Raw genomic sequence first — 27,872 nt, forward strand, 5'->3', positions numbered from 1 at the left:
CAGAATACAGAGTGACCCTCACTGGTAAGAAATTACAGCCATAAAACACTTTCCTGTCAGTAAATTGTTTCTGTGAGCAGGAAAAATATCAAAAGGGTCAATAGTTAATAGATTTGAGCTCTGGCATACTTAAATGAAGCTATCATTGAGCAGAGACAATGAAACTTTAAAAACTAGAATTAAATATAAAATAAAACTGTGGGATATCTAAAAATGTTATTTTTAGGAGAAGGAGGATAGATACTATTGTTTATCTCATCAGTTTATTTTCACCTCGGATGTCCTTTAAGAACTCACCTGCAGAAACGGTTTCTAAACTAGAATGAAAGAAACCTATAAAATGACCTGCATGCTAATAATAGAATCTGAGAACAGCTGCTTTATGGTCTTGTCTGAACAAAGCATCTAAGGTCATCAACTGCCAGACCACAATTAAATGGAAATGCATTCTTTCTCTAGGATCGAATCCTTGCAATAATTTGATCATCCACATTACTGCATAATCACCTAGCTTATGACGAGATTGTCCAAAAGGAACTAAACATCTACCGGTAACTACCGATACATTATTGTATATTATTAGTCATGAGCACAAATTTAGCATTATCTTAACTTTACATAGTAATTCACAATTAAATTCACAAACTTGTAATAGGAAATTTCAGCAGAAATCATAGTTAATTTTGCACGTAAACGTAATCAGGAATCGTAATTTCACAATTTTGTCTAATTTTTATATACCGTATATACTCGCAAGCAAGCTGACCCGCATGTAAGCCGACCCCCCCACTTTTACCCCAAAAAACAGGAAAAAATGATTGACCCTCATGTAAGCCGGGGGTAGGAAACGCTGGCCGCGTGATCCCCCCAGTATGTCCCAGTATAGCTAGTATAGTGCCCAGTATAGGTAGGTAGTGCTCAGTATAGCTAGTAAAATGCCCCAGTATAGCTAGTATAGTGCTCAGTATAGCTAGTATAGTGCTCAGTATAGCTAGTATAGTGCTCATTATAGCTAGTATAGTGCTCATTATAGCTAGTATAGTGCTCAGTATAGCTAGTATAGTGCTCAGTATAGCTAGTATAATGCTTAGTATAGCTAGTATAGTGCTCAATATAGCCAGTATAGTGCTCAGTATAACTAGTATAGTGCTCAGTATAGCCAGTATAGTGCCCAGTATAGCCAGTATAATGCTCAGTATAGCTAGTATAGTGCTCAGTATAGCTAGTATAGTGCTCAGTATAGCTAGTGAAGTGCCCCAGTTTAGCTAGTATAGTGCTCAGTATAGCTAGTATAGTGCCCCATTATAGCTAGTATAGTGCCCCATTATAGCTTGTATAGTGCCCCAGTATAGCTTGTATAGTGCCCCATATAGCTAGCATAGTGCCCCAGTATGGGTAGGTAGGTGGGTAGGTAGGTGCTGTCCCTCCCCGCTCCCCCGCGGCCGCCGCTGCTATTACCTTAGGCGGTGCCGCTTCCTCTATCCCCGTACTCCTCCGGTAACTGATTCACAGCAGCGCGCCTCTCGCTGCTGTGATGACGAGGAAACCAAAGAGAGCGGCTTCCTGTAGCGGCGATGCCGTTACTATGGGAACCGCTCTCTATGGTTTCCTGCGTCATCACAGCAGCGGGGGGCGCGCTGCTGTGAATGAGTTACAGGAGGAGGATGGGGATAGAGGAAGCGGCGCCGCCTAAGGTAATAGCAGCGGCGGCGGCCGCGGGGGGAGCGGGGAGGGACAGCACCTATCCACCCATGACTCGCAAGCAAGCCGACCCCCCCACTTTTGGGGGGTCAAAAATTTTGCTTGCTTGCGAGTATATACGGTAATTTCTTGCTGTCTTTAGCAGTTAATAGCAAAGCCTCCATGCGTATTGTCAACAAAGAACCTGAACTGAAAATAAAAATTCAAAAGAACTATACACAGGTCATACTTACCTCATGTGTAGTCTACTACTACTACACTGGAATTCTCCGTCCTCCATTTTAAAAATGGCCATTACCCCATAACAGCTTCCTGGTCAGCACACTGTTAAACTGTAAAATCACCCACTTGAGCCATAGGGAAACATGGACATTACCTTGCATATTCAGTTTTTACTGACAGCTGCTGATATATAACTGACAGCAACTGATATATTTCAGTTCTGAGAAAATATTGTCTGAACTGGAAGGGATCACGGTGAGGTTAGTATGTAATATTCATGTGCAGCTACGTCATGTGTTTATTTTAAATAATTTTACTTGCTTCAGGTTCCCTTTAAAGGGAATAGTGGGAACAAGTAAAACAAAAGTATTTTTACATAAAGACCTTGTAGTTTTTGAGAAACTCGATTGTAAAAATGCAAAGGAAAAATATTTTTTAAACTGTGTCATTTTTCTGAGTTTAAAAAACATTTTTCTTTGGCCTTTTTAAAATCGATTTTCTCAAAAACGACATGGTCTTTTTGTAAAATTATTTATTTTTACTTACTCCTACTAATTCCCTTCTCCCTCTAGATTGTAAGCCTCTGGGCAGGGCCCTCCTCCTTTTGTGACCTACCTGATCATGCACCTCCATTATGGTGCACCCATGCTATGCATCTGAGTGAACCTAACTTGCCTAATCTCCATGCTCCATCCAGTGACTGACTAAGCATTACCTTGTACTCATACTGTGCTGTGTGATCTGGTTTTCTTGTATTCCTGTATTGTCATATTGCTGTTTGTCACCCCTAAATATTGTCTGTAACCTAAATTAATGTCCAGCGCTGCGTAATATGTTGGCGCTTTATAAATACAATAAATAACAAACAAACAACAAACAAACACAGAACATTTATATTGCGCTTTTCTCCTGGTGGACTCAAAGCGCCAGAGCTGCAGCCACTAGGACGCGCTCTATAGGCAGTAGCAGTGTTAGGGAGTCTTGCCCAAGGTCTCCCACTGAATAGGTGCTGGCTTACTGAACAGGCAGAGCCGAGATTCGAACCCAGGTCTCCTGTGTCAGAGGCAGAGCCCTTAACCACTACACATTCCAGCCACTACTATAATGATAATAATAACCCCTTCTGGACCGCGTTGGTAGATATCTATGTCCTGCAGGTGGCTGCGTAGCTCTGACAGAACCTAGATTTCACCTTCTCCGCCGGCGCTACCGCCAGTCTCACCGCTCTGCACCCGCCACAGTTCACTCACCCTGCCGTATATAAGACAGCAGAGCTCTGTGAGCAGGTCAGGAGCCGCTTTCATTGGCTCCTCACCGTGTGATCACTGTGAGCCAATCACATTGTCTTATGTGGCTAGACAGTGTCAGGAGCCAATGAAAGTGGCTCCTGACCAGCTGACAGTGTTCTGCTGTCATAGAGGACCGCGTTGGTAGATATCTACGTCCTGCAGGTGGTTGCGCGGCTCTGACAGGATCTCGATTTCACCTTCTCCGCCGGCGCTACGGCCGACCTCTCTGCTCTGCATCCGCCGCAATTCACTTACCCTGCTGATTTATAAGACGGCAGAGCGCTGTGAGCAGGTCAGGAGCCACTATCATTGGCTCCTGACCGCGTGATCACTGTGAGCCAATCATATTGGCTTACATTGACAGACAGCGTCAGGAGCCAATGAAAGCGTCTCTTGACCGGCTGACAGCGATCTGCTGTCATAGAGACGGCAGAAGGAGGGGCCTGCAGCGATGGGAGAGTGATGTGACCGGCGAGATCGCTGGGTTTATGTGGCGATTTGTTGCGAGGCGCCGTTTTCTGGTACCAGTGGTCTCTGGTCCTTAAGGTGCCAGAGACTGCTGGTATGCAGAGGGTTTACATACCTAGCGATGGTGGCACTAGCATGTATGGGGGCTGTGCTGTTAACCGCCAAAGTCGGCACAAAATTACGTGAAAATTACGCGAAATTAGGAATGGGTTACACGTATTCCTTTGAATGTCCAACTCCTAGTTACGTATGGACGTAATTGTAAAAATGTACACGAAATCATTTTTCATCACTGTATATTATACTAAATATCCATTTTTGTGATAAAACCATGTGAGAACAATATTTGGGTGAAACTGCATTGAGAGGAACTGTACTATTTAAAAAATAAACTTTTATTTATTTTCAGAATTGCTGCACTGCTCAGATTTACATTTTATCTTAAAGCTGGTCCTGAAAGCTGGAAATTTCATGAATGCCGTAAGTAAAACACTGCATTAATTACACACAGATGTGGACTGATTTGCTGATATCCATCAATAGAATAATCCATGATTGTTGTTAAAATAACTTGAAAATGGCAAAAGCAGTCAGAACCCATCATTGATTGTTCTGCATTAAGCTAAAATCCAACTTTGCTTTAGTGTTTTGATTCCGCAAAATAACACACATTTTAAATAGCATGGACAACAATGATGCAACCTTTGACCTAGTATTTTGGTGTGTAACATTTAAAGGCAGTCACTTTATTTGCCAATGAGACTTATGCACCTGTCAGCAGGTAGTCTGGCCCACCTCTCCAGCTTTGTCAGGTTTGAAGGGTGTCTCCTCCAGATCGCATTTGTCAGTTATTTCCATAGATTTTCAAAGCAGGACTCATAGAAGACCATATTAGTTTAGCCTAAGGTTTAAATCTTAGCCATCCTTTGCTGAAGTTAAGTGTGTATTTTGAGTTATTATCTGTGTTAGAGGGTCCATGATCTGTGTCTGAGACGTAGATTTCTGGCACTGGGCAGTAAACTTTGCTTCAGAATGTCCTGATAGCCTTGACATTTAATTGTTCCCTGCACAGAATCAAGCCAGATACAGCAAAGTAACCCCAAAACATAGCTTCTTCTATGATTTACAATCGTTATGGTGTTCTTTTCTTTATAAGCTTGATTGCTTTCCATATGTGAACATAGATGTGATGTAGCTTGCCAGAAAGCTCCCGTTATTTCTCATCTGTCCAAAGGACATTCTCCCAGAAGCCTTGAAATTTGTCAATCAGCTTTTTAGCAAACACTAGTTTTGCTTTGTTTTGTTTCTCTTTGTACAGTGGAGTCCTCCTTGGTTTTCTTCCAGTAAACTAGGGTACTCAGAAAACAACAGTTGGTGTGATCAGCACTGACGGACCATGACCTTGGAGTTCAGCTTGTCCCTCTGTTTTCTTTGGCTATTTGTCTACCATTCTCACCATTCTTCTGTCCATTCTGGAGTCAGTTTTCCTCTTGCGACTGTGTCCAGAGAAATTAATCTCAAACTTCATAACTATATTTATAACTATTATCACAGGCACGACAAGCTGCCTGGAGATGTTCTAATAGCCTTTGCCATAATGCATTGCTAGGAGGCACCAAAATCTGATTTTAAAAAATGTTAAAAAACGAATTAATATATAGTATATATATATATGTGTGCGTGTGTATATATATATATATATATATATATATATATATATATATATATATATATATATATATGTGTGTGTGTTGGACAAAATAATGGAAACACCTTGAAAATCAACAAAATATATTTTAATGTGGTGTAGGTCCCCCTTTTGCGGTAATTACAGCCTAAATTATCTGAGGTATTGATTCATACAAATTGTGAACTGTTTCCAAAGGAATTTTAGCCCATTCTTCAGTTAAAACACCCTCCAGTTCTTTTAGAGACGATGGCGGCGGAAATCGACTTTTTACTTGAATCTCTAATAATGACCATAAATGCTCAATAATGTTGAGGTCTGGGGATTGTGGTGGCCAGATGAGATGCTCAACTTCATTAGAATGTTCCTCATGCCATTCTTTTAACAATTCTAGCTGTATGAATTGGGGCATTATCATCTTGAAAGATGGCATTCCCCTCCGGACACAGTTCTTGAACCATAGGATGAACTTGGTCGCCCAAAATTCCTAAATAGTCTCGGCTGTTAATTCTTCCATGAAGGGAAATCACTGGCCCGGCGGATTTCGAAGAAATAGCCCCCCAGATCATCACAGAACCCCCACCATGTTTTATAGTTGAGAGAAGGCAGTCTGGATGAAATGCTTCTCTCGCCTGTCTCCAAACATACACTCAGCCGGAGGTCGGAAATAAGGTAAACAATGATTCAACAGAGAAAATCACATTTTTCCACTGCTCGAGGGACCAATTCTGGTGGTTTCTACACCACTCTAAACGCTTTGAAACATTTGTCTTTGAGAGCAGAGGTTTTCTAATTGCAGTTGTTCCGTGGAATCCAGATTTGTGCAGCTCCCGACTAACAGTTTTTGTGGAAACTGGGTTCTGTAGGGGTTCATTCAGCTCTGCAGTGATAATTAGGAGCCGTGGTCATGCAAGCTTTTCTAACATATTTGATTAAGAGTCAGACGGTCTCTCAAAGAAAACTTCGACTTTCCGCCACAACTGTGCTTTGCTGAGGACGTTTTTCCTTCTCTTGCAAAGGCAGTCATTACTTTTGAGAAAGTACCTATTGAAATGCCAAACATTCGGGCAGTTTCTATTACAGTAGCGCCTGCCATACGAGCACCAACAATTTGGCCTCTTTGAAAGTCTGAAAGATCTGCCATTTTTATAAATTATAACCAACTTTGGTGTAAATATCTGTAAAAAACTATTATTTTAATTAAACATATCAAATAACAAAAATAATAAACAAGAAAAAATTAACATATATAACAAAAATAATAAACAAAAAAAATTAACATATGTCAAGTTTTGATTGCTTAAAACATGTTCAAAGATTATGATGCCAAAATGTTAGGTGTTTCCATTATTTTGTCCAACCCATGTATATAATATGTATAGAGTATGTAAATATTATCTGATCTCTCATATTCAACATACAGATGTATTAAACCAGTTTGTGGTACAATAAAATGACTTGACCACTTGTACGACACTATCATAACCTGATGAATTTGTAAGATAGTATAATAACATAATACATTTATGGAATAATATAATGGCCATGACCAGTTAGTTGGACCGTATAAATACATGATGTTAATTTTAAAGACATTAACCACTGCAGCCTTCAGTCGTTTGTACGTATTTTATTTGCCCATTTGTCCTGGTTATTACACCATTTAAATTATGTCCCTATCACAATGTATCGCGCCAATATTTTATTTGGAAATAAAGGTGCATTTTTTTACTTTTGCGTCCATCACTATTTACAAGCTTATAATTTAAAAAAATATTAGTTGTATACCCTCTTCACATGCATATTAAAAAGTTCAGACCCTTAGGTAACTATTTATGTTTTGTTTTGTTTTTTAATTGTAATTTTTGTATAGTTAAAAATGTTATTTGGGTATTTTTGGGGTGTGGGAGGCAAACAGTTAATTGTAAATGTAATGCATTGTGTCTTTTTGTGATAAAAATGTATGTGCATGTAGTTTTACTATTCGGCCACAAGATGGCCAGAGTGATTTTTTTGTTTTTCTATGAGCAAGCACAACAATAAGGAGGACGTGATTTTTTTTTTCTGATGAGAGGCTGTCAGTTTTTCTACCGGGGACTTACGGGTACTTAGATCAATGAATGAAAACTATGGTCCCATTCATTGATCTCCAGGCTAACAGGGGCGGCACGGGGACGCATGTGCGCGATCACACGCGGGGACGCGCAGCAGCAGCCTTTTGGATGTGAAAGTCCAAAATGCAGCTGCCATTCAGTAAGTGCTTTATAAATAAATTACTGAGAATCCCCCTTGAAGAAACGGACTATACCAAAACTCAACAGATTTTCACTACCTACTGGTACTGTAAGTGACAGCAACATAGGAAAAATTGAACATCTTATACAGTATGTATGTATTTTAAACTGTACAATTTTTCACGATAGTTGTCTTTCAAGACAACAAACATAAAGAAGAACTCCAGTGAAAATAATGTAATAAAAAAGTGCCTCATTTTTACAGCCATTATGTATAAATGATTTAGTCAGTGTTTGCACATTGTAAAATCTTTCCTCTACCTGATTTACATTCTGACATTTATCACATGGTGACATTTTTACTGCTGGCAGTTGATGTCAGTGGAAGGAGATGTTGCTTGCTTTTTTGGTAGTCAGAAACAGCTGTAAACAGCTATTTCCCACAATGCAATGAGGTTCATAGACAGGAAACTGTCAGGACCATGGTCCTGACATCACAATGTGGGAGGGGTTTCACCACAATATCAGCCATACAGAGCTCCCTGATGAGCCGTTTGAGAAAAGGAAAAGATTTCTCATGGGAAAGGGAGTGTCAGCTACTGATTGGGATGAAGTTCAAGTCTTGGTTAGGGTTTCTCTTTAAAGTAATGTTTTATCACTGTATACTTTAGTGTAAAAAGAGCATTGTGATTCCTGCAAGGCTGGGAGTTTGTCCTGGATGCTTAGGAGTTGTGGTCAACTGAGTTCTAAATAACCAGGATTCTACTGTACAATGTTATATGACAAACTGAGTGACACTATAGAAACATGAGCAGTTTGTAGGATACTAATAACATAACTCGTTTGTGGGAGAGCATAATATCGTGACCGGTTTTTGGGACAATATAATAAAATGTCCTGTTTACAGAAGCATGACATTTTGTGGGGCAGTACGGAGCCATGAACATTGTTTGGGATGCTGTAGTTACATGACCAGTGTGAGCGATATTATAGTGATACACGTTTATGATGTGAATAGTGTGTGACTCTGTAGTTCAGTTTGCTCAGCTTGCTATGTGAGGGTATGAATTGCACTTCAGCTACTGATTTCTGTTTCTGCCGTACATCCTTATGTCTGGAAATGATAAAACAGAAGTTTCTCACCAGCAGTCCTTGTGCCACACCTGTAGAGTGCTTGAATTTCAAGAAGAAATGTGGCTGTCATAACGATCATTGATCATTGTCACTTTGTCGTTTTCTGTTGTGCAATGTATGTATGTATGTAATGTTCACAGAGCAACATCTATATAGTAGAGTGGTTTATACATAATATGGTCCTGCACTACCACTATATACTGCACCATCATATTCATTGATGTAGACTTATAATATACAACCTATTAAGTTTAGTAACATTTATTAACAAATTGTTTCACCTCGTTTTCATTGTGTGACACGTTGTGTTTTTACAGGGTGGATATGCTGGGAATGCAGCTGGTTTTCGTGTGTCATCTCTGCTCAAACTTGCTGACACAAAAGCCAACAAACCTGGGATGAATCTGTTGCATTTTGTGGTCATGGTATGTGAATAAATGTGAATAGAGAGATAAAGGTTTAAGACCTGAGAGAAGTCTAAAAATATGACATAGTGGACCTAAAGAAATCCATCTTGCAAACTGTGAGAATCCCACAAGGTAGATGCACACATGACCTGCAATAGCTCATTGGAAACTCTGTCTTTGATTCCTGGCCATCTCTGTAAAGGGTTAGACTATGTATTTAGGGTTGTATGCTCTACAGTGTTCCCCAACTGTTCTCAAGACCCACCAACAGTGCTTGTTTTGTGGAAATCCACACAGGTAGTTAGTTAATCAGCTTTGATGAGACACTAATGACCACATCTGTGCATGTCATTGGTTTGCTGCAAAATGTACTATTGGTGGGCCTTGAGGATAGGGTTGGGGAACTCTGCTCTAGAAGAACTCATCACTGAATAGAGAGTGGCAAACAGCCTCACTTTTTATTACATATAGCTCAAGCATTTTCACCGTGCACAATTTCTAGATTAAATTCATATCTCCACTTCACATGTGCTGGAATCTATCAAGGAAGGCCCCATTAGGTTCCTAACAGGCCAACTATACTCTGTGCTGACAAAGTTACCCTTCCCACCAAATCTGAGGATATTAACTCAAATGGCTTGCTGGATGAGGACGATTAAAAAGAGGCTCTACTGGCAATACAATTGTCCTCCCCTTGCCTTGTACCAATGAGAAACCTTGGCCGCAGGTTCATATATGCTGATGCCAGGCATCCCATTTGTTTGTGCTGGGGAGGTTTGCGAGACAGTAGAGGGCAGTGTTCTTCAATCAAGACAGAAGAGACACAAAAGAGAAAAAATATGATGGAAACAAATGTGGATTATGACCCTGGATTTTAAGAAAACATTTGACATGTATTTATTTTATTAAATCATGTTCCCAGTATCAGTACATAGCAAAGGTGTCAATCTATTTCCCCTGCAAAATGAGCATTTATTTGTTTATGATAACATGCTCCAGGCCCAAATATCTTTTACTTATAAAACTGTCCTGATATGCTAAACCAATCAACCACTATGCAATTGAAATTCATTTTAACAGTGATTGATTCCTTCCCTACAGCACGGTCTCGATAGATTTTAGTAGAAAAATATCAAGCATAGATTGAACAGCAAGAGTGGTAGAGTTGCTCCATGCGGTGCAATACTATGGACCATTGATCATCCACCACTGCTTCACCCCCACTGTACAGAGATTTTACAGCATGTCCAATCAAATGTTTGATTGATAAACTGCTTAGAGTCTGTTGAAAGGGAATCACTTGGATATGTTAGGGCAGGGCTGGCCAAACTTTGCATTCCTCTCTTCCCCCCTCCCTCCCTGCAGAGTCACAAATGGGTGACAGCCAGCGTGTAATATGCTGGGACGTTCTTATGGTTGTCATGTGATGCACTGTTGCCATGGAGATGCAATGCTTGAATCGGCAATCAGGTGAGTTGTAAGTTACCTCCAGCTACCGACCGCTCGTAACTCTGTGGGGGGTGGGGGTGATAGGTATGGAATCTGGGCACCTGTTCGCGGATCAGACATGGGCCGGATGCGGACCGTAGGCCGTAGTTAAGCGTGGTGGAGCGCGCAAGAAGTCGACCCGGAAGCCAACCTGGCAAGGTTGGCTTCTGTAGCGGAGGACAGCAGGAGCCACCGGAGCTGCGGCGAGGGCAAAGGACGGCTGCCAGGGTCTGGAGGAAGCCCCAGGTAACTGGATTTAGATTTTTTAATCTTCCTGGACATATCCTTTATCACTTCAGAATTTTTTTCCAGCCGGGTGGCATGAAAAAATAGCGGGGTGGGGTGCAGGGGGGGGGGGATACAGGGCCGGCGCAACTCTGCTTATAGCACAGGAGGAAGATGAGGAGGCAAAACGATAACAGCTGGGTGCTGACAAAAATTAGCCTGGGGAGAACATTGCACTTATTACTCACTAAAGCACAGGTGTCAAACACAAGGCCCACGGGCCGTATCTGGCCCCCACACCATTTTATGTGGCCCTAAAGAGCTTCAAATCTGCATGGCTATAAGCAGTAAAAGAAAGGAGGAAATTAATGCATGCTATATATTTGTGCGTGTAACTGCAGTCTGTGCAGTTCTATGTAAGCTTTTTTGGATTGTGCAGATGTGGCATGCACACATTTTCCTCTAAATACATGCACCCCCCCATCTCCTGTTGGAATTTGTACTATAGGTCTACTGTTTGCACACATTCGCTGAAAACATATAAATGCCTGGCATCTTTGCCCTGACTGCCAATACTGCCAAAAGCTGTGAGTAAGCACTCATTTTAAGCGAGACAGATGTTAGCTGTTTGTTGCTGCCACCCCGTCCACTCCAGCCCCATCCACTGGCCTGGATATTCCACAATACACATGTAACTTCTGGTTTGCACAGGCTGTCGCTTAATATTTCCTCTTTTACTCTACTGTAGTCGGTAGCATGCTGCCGTCCCACCCAGAGGAGTACACCAGTGTATTGGCAACATTCAGGTATTGCAGCTAACTTTTTTAGGGGTCCTGGAGACAACATCCTGTTAAATTTTATTAAACAATATGGCCTGTAACTAGTGTTTTAGATTTTTGCACCTTATGTGATTGATTTTGACACCCCTGCACTAAAGCATCACACACACACTTAAGATAAAAGTAATTTGAATCATGCAGTGATCAACAGATATTGCTGTATCGCACAACAATCTGTATGTAAAATGTAGCCAAACGATGTGCAACCAATATCGCTTATTCTGCCCAATCCAACTGGCAGGTCAGTTCTGTCGATTATACGGGCAGATACTGTGCAGTTGGACAGTGTGTAAAATGCTGTTCGAAGACATAGTTTTAGAGCATTGCATGTGTATGTGATGTGGCGTGTCACTTCCGCTTGTGTGCGCACTACTCTAATGATATAATCGTCTGGAATATCGCAGTGTGAGAACAAGGTTATTTCAACTAATCGTCATTTCTTTTTGTAACATTTGATCGACGTTGTTTGTTTGTATGTACCGATGTAAATCTAGCGTGTATACGGACCTTTTGACTAGAGCTCTTACCAGAAGATACGTCTACACCTCCACGTATTATTCCATATATATCCAGCCCCAGCTTACACTTACAAGGTTTGTCACATAGCAAGGCCTACGTACTTATCGGGAGGCACAGCTGTTCAAAAAATAGTACCTGCTGAGAAATATAGTGCTTTGGGAAGTATTATTGCACGTGTGTGTCCCAGCCACAGGTATCTTCCATGTGGTGAGATTTTATCCACAGCAGCCGCCCTGAATACCCTGGGTTAGATCTCAACAGACAGCGTTAGGTAGTATATTTTCAATACAAATAGCAGGAGAAGAGGTGTGTGCATGATCTGTCCACTAATTGTATAAGTGAATAATGTTAATGAAACATCTTAAAGGTTGGGATTTGTTTGTAGTAGTATTAAGCTAAGCACAGCCCATGTTTATTCTACAGAAAATAGTAGGAGATATATTTGTTTGCTCCATGCACCAGCTGTGTCATAAGGTAGGAAACACACACACACAAATATATAAAGACAGTCTTTGTGATTTAACAACCCTCATGTTTATTTGTCACAGAGAAAGTTGGTGCTTCCCACATGCCCTTAAAATAAGTTTTATACGGGGTGCTCAGCCCGAATACCCTGAGCACTTGATTCAAACCTTAAGTCCATAGTAAATAACCAGAGAAGACCAGGAATCCAAGTGTAATTTTTAATTGTTGCAGATAGAAGCCAAAATTTCGGAACTCACATGTTCCTTAATCAGGGCATAACAGGTCTATCCAACAATTATCACCCAGGAAAAAGTCTATTTTTTTAGACCTGTTATGCCCTGATGAAGGGACATGTGAGTCCCGAAATGACGGCTTCTATCTGCAACACTTAAACATTATGCTGGGAGTGCCGGCCTTCTCTATTTATTTCTCATGTTTATTTGTGATGTACAGGATTTTTACAAGCTATTTACACTATGTACAGAAATCAAGTAACAAAACATAAATAAATTCTTCTTGCCACTAAATGGGCTGCTACCTAAACTTCAACTTGACAATCCTCTTTAAAGGGGATCTGAGATGAACTTTTACTTATTGCATAATTGTGTTCCTTTCCTATTGTTTATATGGCATTTCTCAAGCCAAATACTTTTTTGTTTTTGTTTTAATACTCTAATTCCCTATTGTTATGATCGCTGCTGCAGCAGGGATTGCTGGCAGTAGTAGTGCTGCAGCTCAGGCAGTTCTGATCTCTTTCCATGCAAGCTGCATAGCTTTGTCTGCCTTTCCCTGCTGTCAGCTTGTGACTGATTATCATTCACCTGTGTGGGAATCTGCATGTCTGCTCCCATTGGATGACCTCAGTATAAAGATCTGCTTCCTGCAGGGTTTCCTCGGGCTATCATAGTTTCAGTGTAAGCTAGTCTTGCTGTTGCTCAGCCCCAGACCGTGTTTCTTGTTCTAAAGATACTTTGCTGGTTTTGCATCATATATTGGTTCATTGCCCATATATATGCATACCAGCACGTTTATTATTTTCCTTGTATTCGTGTTACGTTGATACATCAGTGACGCTGATATATACGTACACGAACTGTTTATATCCTGTGTTCAGTTAGTCAGTTCCAGCACGTTTTGGTGGTTGCGCGTATCGTGATCACCCGTGCTGAGCTAGTTATCCTGTTCCTGGTCCTGTTTGTGGATTGCGTTCATCTCTGCGAGGAGATAACGAATCCTTCTGAATCCTGTCCTGTTACCGTTTGTGGATTGCGTTCATCTCTGCGAAGAGATAACGAATCCTTCTGAATCCTGTCCTGTTACCGTTTGTGGATTGCGTTCATCTCTGCGAAGAGATAGCGAATCCTTCTGAGTCCTGTTCCCTGTATCGTTCCAGTCCTAAGTCAGTGTTCCTGCTTATGTCATATATCGGTTCATTGCCGATATATACATATGTTAGTCAGACGTTACAAATAGTTTCATTGATAGCTGTAATTGTAATACGCTAGGAAATCATACTTATTGTATATTTATCTGTGTTACGTTCATCTATCTTGATCCTGCTATTTCCTGACTATCCTGTCCTGTCTTTGTGAGGCACGCCATCGCCGCAACGCATTGGCTGCCTCATTCCAGTCTGTTTTATTGTGGACGCTTGCTGTCACTAAGTAGTGGCTAGTTAAGCAAGCGTTCATTCTGTCTACCTGTCCTGATCTCCTCAGTTCTGATTATGCGCTCAGCGCTACTTTGCGCTGAGACGTTATCACGAAAGTATTGTTTGTGGCTGTTCGGATCTGCACCGGCTCTGTGCGCCACAATCTCCTATTGGAGTCAGTCCTCTCCTCCACTAAACTGGGGATATCCTGATTCCTTGTGCTGGTGTGTGTACCTCCTTCACGTCAGCTTATGCATCGCGTGCTGACCGTGGAGAATACACCACCAAGCCTAACACCTATAAACTAAACAAGCCACGCCCACAGGTTTTCAGAGAGCCAAGGCACTTTCAGACAGTAGCAAGGGCTCATGGGAGCTCAGTCTGGGCAGGAGGAGGGGGGGGGGTATTACTAGCCAGAGATTTCAGAGGCAGAGGGGAGAAGGGAGAAAGAGGGGGGGTTAGGTTTTTTTTGATCAAGATGCAGATAAGCCTGCTTCTGTATAATGTTTACAAACAACATGGCTGCTGTCACTGTATCACAGGAAGAAATAATCATATTCTATTAAAGCTGTTTGCAGCTAGATTTGCTGTGTAAATGATCTAAACTTTAGATAAGCTAAACTTTAGATAAGATATATAGACAAGTTACTTGTTATAGTTAGTTTTTCACCTCGGATCCGCTTTAAAGAGTGTTAACCTGTCATTTTTCCCAAACAAAGCAACATAAATAAACAGCTGTCTTGACCATCACAAAATGCAAATACCTTTTGTTTGTCCAGTACACCCATGTCCTACCAAGAGATTGAGCTAATAGCACACATGAGCACCCCTCTCTGAAATGATACCACTATATATAGAGATGGTCAATGGGGTGCTACTAATTCCAGCTTGCATGCAAATGATATACAATTTGGAATTGGACCTATCAAAAATCAGCCGGAAGTGCAATTGATCCAATTTCAAATGCATTTGATCCAACTTCAAGCGGCATACAATTTATTTTAAATTTGCAAAAGTATGAGCCTGCAATTTGTTTCTTTTAAGATTAATGCTATGATCTTTAAGCATTTCTTCTCATATACATTTTCCCTTCTTCTGTAGGAAGTTCAGAAGAAGGATCCAAACTATCTTTCATTTGCAGATGGGTTAAAGCATGTGCAGAGTGCCAGCAGGTAACTGAGAACTTATATTGTATATCAAGGGCATCTAGTCAGGGTGCTGAAAACATCCAGAAATAGAATTATTTATCACACATAGATACTATTAGAAGACATGTCTGGTGTGTTGAAGAGAACCCTATATTTTCAATAAATTTGGCATTAAGAATAACATTTGCAGCTTACACCTTTAAGAAATGTTGCTCTTGCAACAGCTGTCTGCTGTGAAAGTTTGAAATATTCTTCAAAGTCTCCCTCTAGTACACTTTCACACTCTGCTGTAAGAATGTGTCGGATAGAAGCAGAGGGGCAGATTAAAGTTCCAAATACAATAGAATAGCTTCCATGACCAATACATTGAATGAATTAAAGGACAACTGAAGTGAGAAAAATATGGAGGCTGCCATAGTTTTTTCCTTTTAAACAATACCAGTTGCCTGGCAGCCCTGCTGATCTATTATTATTATTTTTTATTTATTTATTTATATAGCGCCAACATATTCCGCAGTGCTTTACAAAGCACAATAAGACAACAAGGGCAACATAGATACAACTAACAAATGTACAGCAGAGTTCCAAGCAGCACAAATATTGTTACAAAAACAGTAAACATTAGGAGCATGACCCTGCCCTTGCGAGCTTACAATCTAATAATCTATAATCTATTTGTCTGCAATAGAATTTGAATAATGTCAGAAACAAGCATGCAGCTAATCTTGTCAGATCTGACAATAATGTCAGAAACACCATATTTTCATATGCTTGTTCAGGGTCTAGGGCTAAACGTATTAGAGGCTTAACAGGATAGCCAGGTAACTGGTATTGTTTAAAAGGAAATAAATCTGGCAGCCTCCATATCGATCTCATTAAAGTTGTCCTTTAGCCTTGTACACATGCTAGATCAGGGGTTGGCAAAGTTTTTGACCCGTGGTTTACAAAGGGTTCTTAATTTTGGGACCAGTATAGGTAGTCAATGTGCACTCCCCCAGTATTGCAAGCCGAATGCGCCCCTTGGGCCTAATTTGGCCCCAGTTCAGGTAGTCGTTAAGCCCCCCAGTATAGGTTGCCAGGTGTGCCTCCAGTATTAAATAGCCCCCTCCCCCAGTCTAGGTAACCAGGTGTGGTCACAGTATTAAGTAGCCCCCTCCTCCCTGTATAGGTATTCAGATGTGTCCAGGGTATAAGGTTGGTCCCTCTGCCAGTACAGGTAGCTAGGTGTACCCCCAGTATTAGGTAGGTCCCTCACCCAGTATAGGTGGCCGGGTGTGCCCCCAGTTCTAAATAGCTCCCTCCTTCTGGATAGGTAGCCAGGTTTGCCACCAGTATTAAGTAGCCCCATCCCCCAGTATAGGTAACCAGGTGTGGCCCCAGTATTAAGTAGACCCCTGCTCCAGTATAGGTATCCAGATGTGCCCTCAGTACAGTGGGTTGCAAAAGTATTCGGCCCCCTTGAAGTTTTCCACATTTTGTCACATTACTGCCACAAACATGCATCAATTTTATTGGAATTCCACGTGAAAGACCAATACATAATGGTGTACATGTGAGAAGTGGAACGAAAATCATACATCATTCCAAACATTTTTTACAAATAAATAGCTGCGAAGTGGGGTGTGCGTAATTATTCGGCCCCGAGTCAATACTTTGTAGAACCACCTTTAGCTGCAATTACAGCTGCCAGTCTTTTAGGGTATGTCTCTACCAGCTTTGCACATCTAGAGACTAAAATCCTTGCCCATTCTTCTTTGCAAAACAGCTCCAGCTCAGTCAGATTAGATGGACAGCGTTTGTGAACAGCAGTTTTCAGATCTTGCCACAGATTCTCGATTGGATTTAGATCTGGACTTTGACTGGGCCATTCTAACACATAGATATGTTTTGTTTTAAACCATTCCATTGTTGCCCTGGCTTTATGTTTAGGGTCATTGTCCTGCTGGAAGGTGAACCTCCGCCCCAGTCTCAAGTCTTTTGCAGTCTCCAAGAGGTTTTCTTCCAAGATTGCCCTGTATTTGGCTCCATCCATCTTCCCATCAACTCTGACCAGCTTCTCTGTCCCTGCTGAAGAGATGCACCCCCCGAGCATGATGCTGCCACCACCATATTTGACAGTGGGGATGGTGTGTTCAGAGTGATGTGCAGTGTTAGTTTTCCGCCACAGATAGCGTTTTGCATTTTGGCCAAAAAGTTCCATTTTGGTCTCATCTGACCAGAGCACCTTCTTCCACATGGTTGCTGTGTCCCCCACATGGCTTGTGGCAAACTGCAAACGGGACTTCTTATGCTTTCTGTTAACAATGCCTTTCTTCTTGCCACTCTTCCATAAAGGCCAACTTTGTACAGTGCATGACTAATAGTTGTCCTATGGACAGATCCCCCCACCTGAGCTGTAGCTCTCTGCAGCTCGTCCAGAGTCACCATGGGCCTCTTGACTGCATTTCTGATCAGCGTTCTCCTTGTTCGGCCTGTGAGTTTAGGTGGATGGCCTTGTCTGGTAGGTTTACAGTTGTGCCATACTCCTTCCATTTCTGAATGATCGCTTGAACAGTGCTCCGTGGGATGTTCAAGGCTTTGGAAATCTTTTTGTAGCCTAAGCCTGCTTTAAATTTCTCAATAACTTGATCCCTGACCTGTCTGGTGTGTTCTTTGGACTTCACGGTGTTTTTGCTCCCAATATTCTCTTAGACAACCTCTGAGGCCCTCACAGAGCAGCTGTATTTGTACTGACATTAGATTACACACAGGTGCACTCTATTTAGTCATTAGCACTCATCAGGCAATGTCTATAGGCAACTGACTGCACTCAGATCAAAGGGGGCCGAATAATTATGCACACACCACTTTGCAGTTATTTATTTGTAAAAAAATGTTTGGAATCATGTATGATTTTCGTTCCACTTCTCACGTGTACACCACTTTGTGTTGGTCTTTCATGTGGAATTCCAATAAAATTGATGCATGTTTGTGGCAGTAATATGACAAAATGTGGAAAACTTCAAGGGGGCCGAATAATTTTGCAACCCACTGTATTAGGTAGGTCCCTCTGCCAGCATAGGTAAGCAAGTGTGAGCCAGTATTAAGTAGCCCCCTCGCCCTTTCCCCAGTATTGGTAGCCAGTTGTGTCCCAGTATAAAGTAGTCCCCTCCCCAGTATAGGTAGGTGTGTGCACAGTGGCCACCCAGTGTCTGGCAAAGGCCCAGCATGCCAGATCTTTAACGATCCTGGACGCCCGAGCATTGCCAGATCACATTGTTCTACCCACTCTCCCACAGTCAGTAGGGTTTTTTGGGGGTTTTTTTTGCCTGATTTGATATTTTTCTCTGAATCTGAAGTAAAATTACATGGTGTGTACCAGGCATAAGATAACATACTCTCTGATTAGATTTCTGTTTTCCCAATAGACTTTCGGAAGACAGCCTGTTTGAAGAGTTCAGTAAAGTGCAGTCTTGGGTAAATACAATGCATCATAATCTGGCTGCCCAGGAGCAACAAGATCTTAAACTACAGATGGATGAATTCCTAGAGGTAACGTAATGCGCCTTGATGATGAAGTATGTAACAGATCACGATACGCTAGTATTCTGTTTCTGTTGGGAACACCTGAGTTAGATGACAGTTCAGACAGGTATCAGTCTATTTCCCCTTAGAAATGAGTGTGTTACCCAGTATACACTGCTGGCAGAGTGAGCTCAGGGGGAGGTGGCTAAGTAGGAAGGATAAGCTGCACCATTAGTCACTGCTCCCCCTCCATAACACACACAGTTATTGCTTGGTCAACCTGAGTTCTCCTTGTAACATTGATACACATACGAGGCATGTCACCCTGCAGGGATTGGAACTCGATCTCTCGGGTGACAAGGCTGAGGCTGTACAGATGTGTTGGTAGCCTCCAGGCTAGCGACACACTCTGTTACTATGGGGTGGTGGGGGATGGAGGGATGACGACCAGTACATGAAGGGATGAATTGGGAAAACAATGCCCTCAGCCATAGCTTGGCTAAGTCGATCTGTCAGGTGAAATGCTTGCCAATACACTAAGGGGCATCGGGGCCACTATACACACGCTAGGTCCTCAGCAGAGACAGTTGTTATCGTCCACCTCAGCAAATTTTAATCTATAATGTGTACGTAGCTTTAATCTCAGGAAGGTGGTCACATGATGAGTGCAAGCCTAACTACCTTTACATGTCAGCATTATTTTATGTTTCAAGCATGTGTTGGTACCCATAAACATGGAAATAAATTATTCAATTAAAAGGTCAATCAGTTGCATCTGGAGGATCAGTTCAGTAGACGTACACATTCTTACATGGTAATTGGTTACATTTCCTATTAGTGGCAGATGGATCAGTACTAATCATTCATGTTAAGCAGCTACTTATAGTATTAGGAAGTCTAGCCCAAGGACTCCTTGCTGAATAGGTGCTGGCTTACTGAACAGGATTTGAACCCAGGTCTCCTGTTGAACCCTGAGCTCTTAACTATTATGCCTGGTACACACAATGCAATTTTTCAGAAGATTGAATCTATCATTTCCGACAGGTCCGATCTGATTTCCAATCATTTTTCTGATCAGTTTTCCGATCACTTCTATTCAAAAACTTAGAAAAACTATTGGAAATCAGATCGGACGTGTCAAAAATAATTTATTTGACAGAAAATTGCATCGTCTATACTAGGCATTACGTTATCCAGCCACTAGTAGTAAAAACTCTGGCATTGTACCTTTAAAGAGCACCTGAACTGAAAATAAAAAGTCAAAATAACCATACACAGGTCATACTTACCTCCCATGTAGTCTACTCCTCATGTCCTGTTTGTCCACTGTGAACAATGGAGTTCTCTGTCCTCCATTTTAAAAATGACCATTACCCCATAGCAGTTTCCTGGTCAGCACACTGTTAAACTGTAATATCACCCACTTGAGCCATAGGGAAACATAGACATTACCTTGCACATTCTGTTGTAACTGACAGCTGCTGATTGAGTAGTAGACTACACAGGAGGTAAGTATGTAGGTAAGTTCAGCTCAGGTTCTCTTGAAGAACTAGCAGATACTATAAGTTTTCAATGGACTTAGCTATCATAGTTTATATGGTAGATCTTTATAACAATGACGAATTTATGGTATGTGGGTGGCTGGCAGTAAAAAAAAAGGGTGGGATAGAGGGTGTATGATGAACAACAGAGGGCCTCAAACAAAGAGAAGCCAACCCTTGTCTCGTTCCTAACCAAAATTCCAGACCAGCTCTGCCCACCCCCAGCAATAAAGGGCCAGGTTCAGCCTGTAGCTAAGCACATAGGTAGGATACAGTGACAGTAAGTCCAGAAGAGAATTCATTTATAAAATAATTGTTCGGTCATGCTAAATATTACTTTCTAGGTGTCACAGGGGTCAACTCAAAGGTATTAGGATTCATCTGTTTATTTGACATTGCTAGAATATTATTGGCAAGAAGTTTTGAATCAGGATGATAACATTTATTGGCTAACTTAAAAAATACAGGATTCCGTCTCATGAAGGCACAATAGCCGAAAGCTTAATCTTATATTTTTTTAAGTTAGCCAATAAATGGTACCAACCTGATTAAAAACTTCTTGCTTTTATCGATGGCTAACATGGTACAACACTCTACTGCTTCTAGAATATTATTGAAACCCTGTCGTTTTTTTTCAAAATTTCTGTGTAGTCTTTCTTATTTGAGGAAGTCTATATCTGGTTCTTTGAAATATATTGAGTGGTTTCAACTTAAATTGGTTAAGAGAGGAAGGGAGAAAACAATCCAATTTAGAAAAATATTTTTTCTTTCATCAACATCATACCTTTATTTTTATCATTATTACTATGGATTTATATAGTGCCAGCATCTTCTGTGGGTATATTTTAAAAGTGTTGATAACATGGTGAATTTTCTCCACAATTTCTTATTGCAGTCTCCTCTATGAAAGCAGCAAACATCAGGGGCCCTTGAAAACAAGTGGCAGACTCAAAGAACCAGAGTTGCAGCCACTAGGGCACGCTCAGTCGGCAGTAGCAGTGTTGAGGGGTCTTGCCCAATGTCTCCTTACTGATGAGGTGCTAGCTTACTGAACAGGAGGACCCGAAATTCACCTGGTCACCTGTGTCAAAGGCAGAGCCCTTAACCAATACACAATTCAGCCACTCTATACACATCAAAAACGTATGCAAAAACTAATAACAAAAACATATGCAAAACTAATAAGGAATGCATAACAGTGTCTGCTTTTATGACGTTATTCTCTGCAGCCTACTCGCTGCTGAGAATAATGCTGTGCAGAAAACTGAAATCATGCTTATCTCGTATACTGGATGTTTCTTTTGGTGAAAGCTGATCAGAAAATGCGTTCAAAAACTAACACATACCTAAGATTTGCACAGAGCCTAAAAGTTGTAACAATGCATCAAAACAACTAGTCATTTATGATGTGTTATTCTTTAGATCTACTCTGTCTGAGCTACTGCTTGGTTTAGCACTGCCCCTTAGGGGAAATCTTAAGAATTACTAAGTGAATTTAATTATTGAAAGTTCTTTGACTTATAGAAAACCAAGCAAAGAGCAGTGAAAGCGTACAGACAACTGCTACCACAATAGCTAATTGACTCACCTGTGTTGTTTGTCGCAGATTCCCTTAAAAGTCGTTCAAGGAAAAGCATATTCAGAATAATGCTGAGGTTGCCATGTTCATTCACTTACACAAAAGCAGTTGATGTGTCTTGTAGTTGCTCTCCCCTCAATTATTGTGCCCCCCTTGTACTTCTTGTGTCCTCCATGTGTCCCACTTGTGACCTCTACCCCCCTTGTGTCCACTGCCCACCTTGTGTCCTACACAGGGGAATGGAGAAAACATGGGGGAACGGAGGACACAAGGTGGGCAGAGGACACAAGGAGGGCACAGGACACAAGGGAGGCAGAGGACGCAAGGGAGGCAGAGGACACAAGGAAGGCAGAGGACACAAGGTGGGCAGAGGACACAAGGTGGGCAGAGGACAGAAGGGGGGCAGAGGACACAAGGGGGGCAGAGGACACAAGGGGGACAGAGGACACAAGGAGGGCACAGGACACAAGGGAGGCAGAGGACACAAGGGGGGCAGAGAACACAAGGGGGGCAGAGGACAGAGGAGGACACGGGTTGGCAGTCCATATCGGTGGGCATACATAAGTTGTGGACTCCCTGTATTTAGAATCTAAGATGCAGTTACTTTCTCTCTCCATTTTGGGGGGAGAAAAAGTTTGTAGTACATACACAGAAGTTAAAAAATTGCATAGAGTTTTTACGTGTTTAACACCGTGTGTGGGCCACTTGGTCGGCTTAGATCGTGCTGCAGTCACTTAGGCCTGAAAGAAAACCCGAGGTCGATCTTCGGGGGGCAGATGAGACACAGAGCCATGTTCGCTGCCTAATGACATGGCTCTGTGGCCCCCAACCGCCACTCTCTGCCCCCTATTGCCCCCTGAGTTTAGCGACAAGATTTGTTGTTAACTTAGAGGTAAACAGAGGTGAGAGGAATTCCCTGTTTAAAACGCCCACCAGGGGCGTTCCTACAGGGTTTCCTGAGCTGCCATTAGGCAACTCTCTCCCCCTGGCTGCGCCTCCTGCCACTCCCCCGCCTCCCTGCACGCTATGAGAGACAACACAGTCTGTCAGTGCAACATCGTGACCCAGTGGTCACGCAAGTGAAAGTGGGCTATTGTGGTGCACGGGAGCGGCGGTTTTTGCAGCTACCTGATTTGGTCAGCCCTGCGGATCAGGACCTCGGGCTCTCTTGAACCGCTTGCAGCTATGCTTCCAACTTCCGCATTCCCGTCAGAAGGCTTAAAAAGCCTTTAACTCTCTATACACAGTTGCTTACCTGTCAGTTATGACTGTTTTTAAGTATTTTCAGGGGGAAGAGACCAAATTAATGGAAATCGCCACTGCTGTGTTCTCAGATTAATTTACAGTACACATGGGGGGGGGGGGGGTGTCACTCAATTGATCTTCCTGCCAAATCAACTAGAACATACTCTGTCTTATAACTTTCACTGTTACAGATTATCCATGCAGGAATGCAGACGTTTATGAGACAACACAGCATGCTTTGCTAACTGAAAGTCATGTCTGACCCCTACTTTTCACTCATGTTGGCCTAAACTAATGACAAGTCAGCTCTGGGACTTCCTGGCATGTGTATATTATAATAACAGTGATAAGCTGTAGACCAGAAGCTTTCAGCTGAGGACTGGCCATTCCTGAAACATTTCTCACTTTTGTTCTTGGACATATTTATGTATTGCTATAGAGTGTGGTAAAAGTAAAAAAAATGTATTACAATTGGTACTTCTTTTTAAAGTGACAGCAGCCTTATCCCTCCTGTTGGGACTGCAAGGTTAATGGAATTTGTCTCTTGCTGCCCTGTAACTGGCAGCATTGTAGACTTCTGTCTAAAGAAGTCTAAGGGATTCTTAAGCGTGTTGAAAAAAGTCAGTTTTACTTACCTGGGGCTTCTACCGGCCCCCTGCAGACATCCTGTGCCTGCAGCGGTACTCTGCGTTCCTCCGGTTGCCCTCCGGGGCTCAGTTTCGTCTTTGTCACTGCCCTGGCCGTGCACGTCCTCGTTCGCACTACTGTCGCTGGGGAGCGTCCTGCACAGAAGCAAGCGAGATTTTCTTGTATCTGCTATGGGCCGGTTGAAGCTCCAGGTAAGTAAAACTGGCTTTTTTTTATTAGACTTACGTAGCCCTTTAAGACCTTTGCAGAGATTTGCAGAGTGAACATTTTGCACAGTGATTTCTGCTTCTCACAAAAATCCTATTTCTATGAAAAGTGTCAACATTTTACAAAAAAGGAAGTGAGAGAAAAGTGCACTTTTTTCATCTCCTGTCAGTACTGTGTAGGGAAATATAGCACCTCTCATAGACCCAGCAAAATGTTTCTCAGACTTATGGAAGTCGGAAAATACAACAGAATTTGTACACAAATAATTACACATGCTATAAAGTATGGGGTAGCAATCACTGATCTTCCAGATTTCTTATTTTACAATCTGCCAGGCAGGCGGTGGTAATTCACAGATACTCCAGTAGGTCATTTTGTGATGAACCAGAGTCAGGTAAGATGACACTGCACCTGAAAGGACAAAAACACAAACACAGCAGGAGCCCAAATGGTGCAGTACATCTGTACAGGGAGAGTAGTAGCAATAGTAGTAGTCCTCACAAATAAAGATTGCAAGAGTAACCAACCGGATATACAGGTGGAGATTTTAACCGTCTCTTCTCTGGTAATCTGGGATGATTCAGGTGTGGTCGCTCTCTAGAAAAAGTTACTACTGGATGACAGCTGATCTAGGTAACTGTGGACCAGGGTCACTCCAAAGGAGGGAGAGAAGTACAATGGGGATACAAGGGGCCCAAAATGTATAGAATACATCAATAACACATAAAATATGAAAAGGAAGGCATGGTCTACCTCCAAAGATGACACTGAAAGGTTTATTACACCCTGGCACTCAGAGGTCGGTTCGGCTCAGTTGTTTTTGGCATAATCATTAGCCTGAGAAAGTGGGAAAGAGCCTATAAAAAGCATCACCAGTGTGTAATAATCCTTTTGTATTAATTTATTTGTATTATGTACATTTTGGGAACCTCTTATCCCCCTTGTCAGGTGATGAAGGTTGAATTTCCTCTTCAGTTAGTATAACAGTGTAGTCTTACTAGTCAGTACCATTATTTGTCAGTATTTTGATCCTCTCTAGGGGGTGAATTTGTCTTTTAAGTATTATCTGTACGCTCTCTTATCTGCTTTACAATCATTCCTGGGTACTGTACTAGAACATTATTATTATTTATTTATTGTATTTATAAAGCGCCAACATATTACGCAGCGCTGGACAGTAGATAAATGGGTTGACATAAGAAGTTAGGACATACAGTACAAGGAGCACAGACTAAGAAACAATGGGGGTGAGTGTCTTTGGTGAGAATAGAAGAAAAGGTATTTGCGATAATCCATCTTTAAGAGAGCAAGTATGTTTTCCCATGATGCGTCACCGCCGAATATGCAAATCATCTCTTTATGTCCCTGAAAGCCAGGCACACATCCAGAACCACTGGTGTATAGAGAACCTTTAGTATCACTTTTAGCAAGAGGGCTATTCGGTCTCTTTTAGCCACTTTATACTTTTCTCTTAGTTTTGGGTCACCATGAGCTATCTGGGTGTGCTGCTGTAGTAGAGTAATAAAACATGAAACTGCGAACTCGGGCAAACCAAGGATTTTCAAGGGGGAGATTTCTGAAAGGTCTCCCTCAGCCATGCACAATACAGTACAATAATATGATAGGACATAATGCTGGGTACACATAATGCAATTTCCCGTCCGACTGACAGGATCTGACGATTATTTCCTAAATGTCCGATCTGCTCCCAATCAACAATGGGATCGATCAAGAGCAGTTTGGAAAAAAATAATAATGAGGACAACCGACATTAGTAATGAAGAGGAAAGTGAAGCATTCACCCAGCAGGAACACAGGGCTGTGCTCATACCTGACTCTGTTAAGTTCCACAGAGCTGCTCAATGCTCTGTACGCATGCTGCTGCTACATCCAAAGTCAACTGTTGCAGGAAAAGAAAGAGGGCGGGGCTGTAAGCTGCCGGGTGTCTGCAGATATTCTGGTATCTTAACTTGTGCTAGTCCCCAGACACTGCACCGGCCCTGGTCTGAGAGGGGGATTCTGGGCAGCTGTAATCACCCCCTGCGTTTGCCTGTGGAGCTAATGTAACATTCAGCTGACAACTCGTTTATTATCTGAAAATATTGTGATTCTTTCCTTTGCTGCATCAGAGTGGACAGTGTCTGTTATTACAACAGATATCAGGTAGGAAAAATTACACTTTTTGTGCAGACTTTAAAGGATATTGTTACTTTCTTGGATATATAGAGCCCCAGCATCTTCCACAGTGCAGTTACTATAGAGAATATGAGAATAGGTAGTATTTACAGTTGCGTAAAAAAATTACTAGATTTGCACAATTTACTTGGTTAGCTAATGCACAAAAAGAGAAACACCACTCTACCTTCCCCCACTTGACTGGTAGTTGCCGGGCATTGGGTTGCCAAACGAATATGTTCAATACGAAGTCCGCACACTCCAAGTAGTACAAAAGTTTTATTAGGCAATCAGGTGCATCATAAAATGCCTAACATATTTTGGACTGTGCTTCCTTAATCATAACCCTAAAGTACAGACAACCAACAAGGTATATAAGCTGTAAGTCACACCCTAGGGACGAGTCTCACTTATGAGCTTGTCAGAAATGTAAAGTTATACCTCTGCATATAAATTCATAATGGAAAGTACCGTAAGTTCAAATCACAAAAAACACAAAAATAACAGTATATAAGCAAATAAGTTTTAAGTCCCAACCTGCGTTCAATCACCCAGGACACGAATACTCAGCATAAAAATCCAATAGGCTTCTTGCAACAGTAACTTTCTATAGGTGTCCCCCCATCTAACTGAGCAAGTAACTGTCTCATCTCCCAGGAAAGCAAGATACGCCCATGTCACCAGCATGTACCTGCCTGAAATGTCAAATGACATTCAAAACATTCTCCATGTTTTGGGAGGCCCCATTGTAATGTTCGGAAATCCTCTGCTACAAGGGGCGAGCCGTACACCCAACATACACAAGTAATGGCATATACCACTGATTTTGTGTTGCAATTGATGTATTGTCGAAGGGGGAACTTGCCATTCGCAGCAGAGACAATCTGGTTTGCAGGCCAGTGACAGCAGTATCTGCAGTTGGAATATTCACATCTAAATGACCCTGTGGTTGGTGACAATTGTGGCATTTTTCCTGATGTCTAGACAATTAAGGACTTTTCATTATTAATCTAGTATAAGGAGAAAAATGTGCACACTTAAAAGAAAAAAATACCTTTATTTCCCCAAAAATTATCTTTGCCACACATTGTACCAGCAGCATAACTTAAGTGATAAAATAAAGGGGATCAATAGATTCATAAAATATTAAGTCTTTGTATATAGTGTAGATGATTATTTTCAAACTGTAATTGTGGATAACAGATAAATTATTATGGTTTTCACTGTTTTCTTCTTTTTCCTTTTAAATGAACAGGAAATAAAATAATTGCTAAGGAAAAGAAAGCACCCAAGGAAAGTCTAGTTTGTCCCGAAACAAACGATGTATATAGCATTAACATGTCATAAGTAGTGAAAAGTTATTGCTGATTAAATAGGGGCATAGCTAAAACATCAAAACTGCTCTGGTGGTTAAAGGGGATCCGGGATGAAAAACAAACTATAACAAGTAACTTGTTTATATATCTTATCTAAAGTTTAGGTCGTTTACACAGCAA

The 27,872-nt window shown here is 41.6% G+C and overlaps 1 protein-coding gene across 4 annotated transcripts in view; it reads left to right on the forward strand.

The window, feature by feature from the left end:
- Positions 1-27,872, forward strand: part of LOC137527112 (inverted formin-2-like) — a 137,450-nt gene that overhangs the window by 88,371 nt on the left and 21,207 nt on the right. For all 4 annotated transcript variants that reach the window (XM_068247512.1, XM_068247515.1, XM_068247514.1 and 1 more), the window contains exons 7-10: positions 4,090-4,160; positions 9,053-9,160; positions 15,431-15,501; positions 18,885-19,008. In XM_068247512.1, coding sequence (XP_068103613.1) covers positions 4,090-4,160; positions 9,053-9,160; positions 15,431-15,501; positions 18,885-19,008 — 374 coding nt within the window. The remainder of the gene's footprint in view (positions 1-4,089; positions 4,161-9,052; positions 9,161-15,430; positions 15,502-18,884; positions 19,009-27,872) is intronic.

This window comes from Hyperolius riggenbachi, chromosome 8 (assembly GCF_040937935.1).
Source record: "Hyperolius riggenbachi isolate aHypRig1 chromosome 8, aHypRig1.pri, whole genome shotgun sequence".
Lineage (NCBI taxonomy): Eukaryota > Metazoa > Chordata > Amphibia > Anura > Hyperoliidae > Hyperolius > Hyperolius riggenbachi.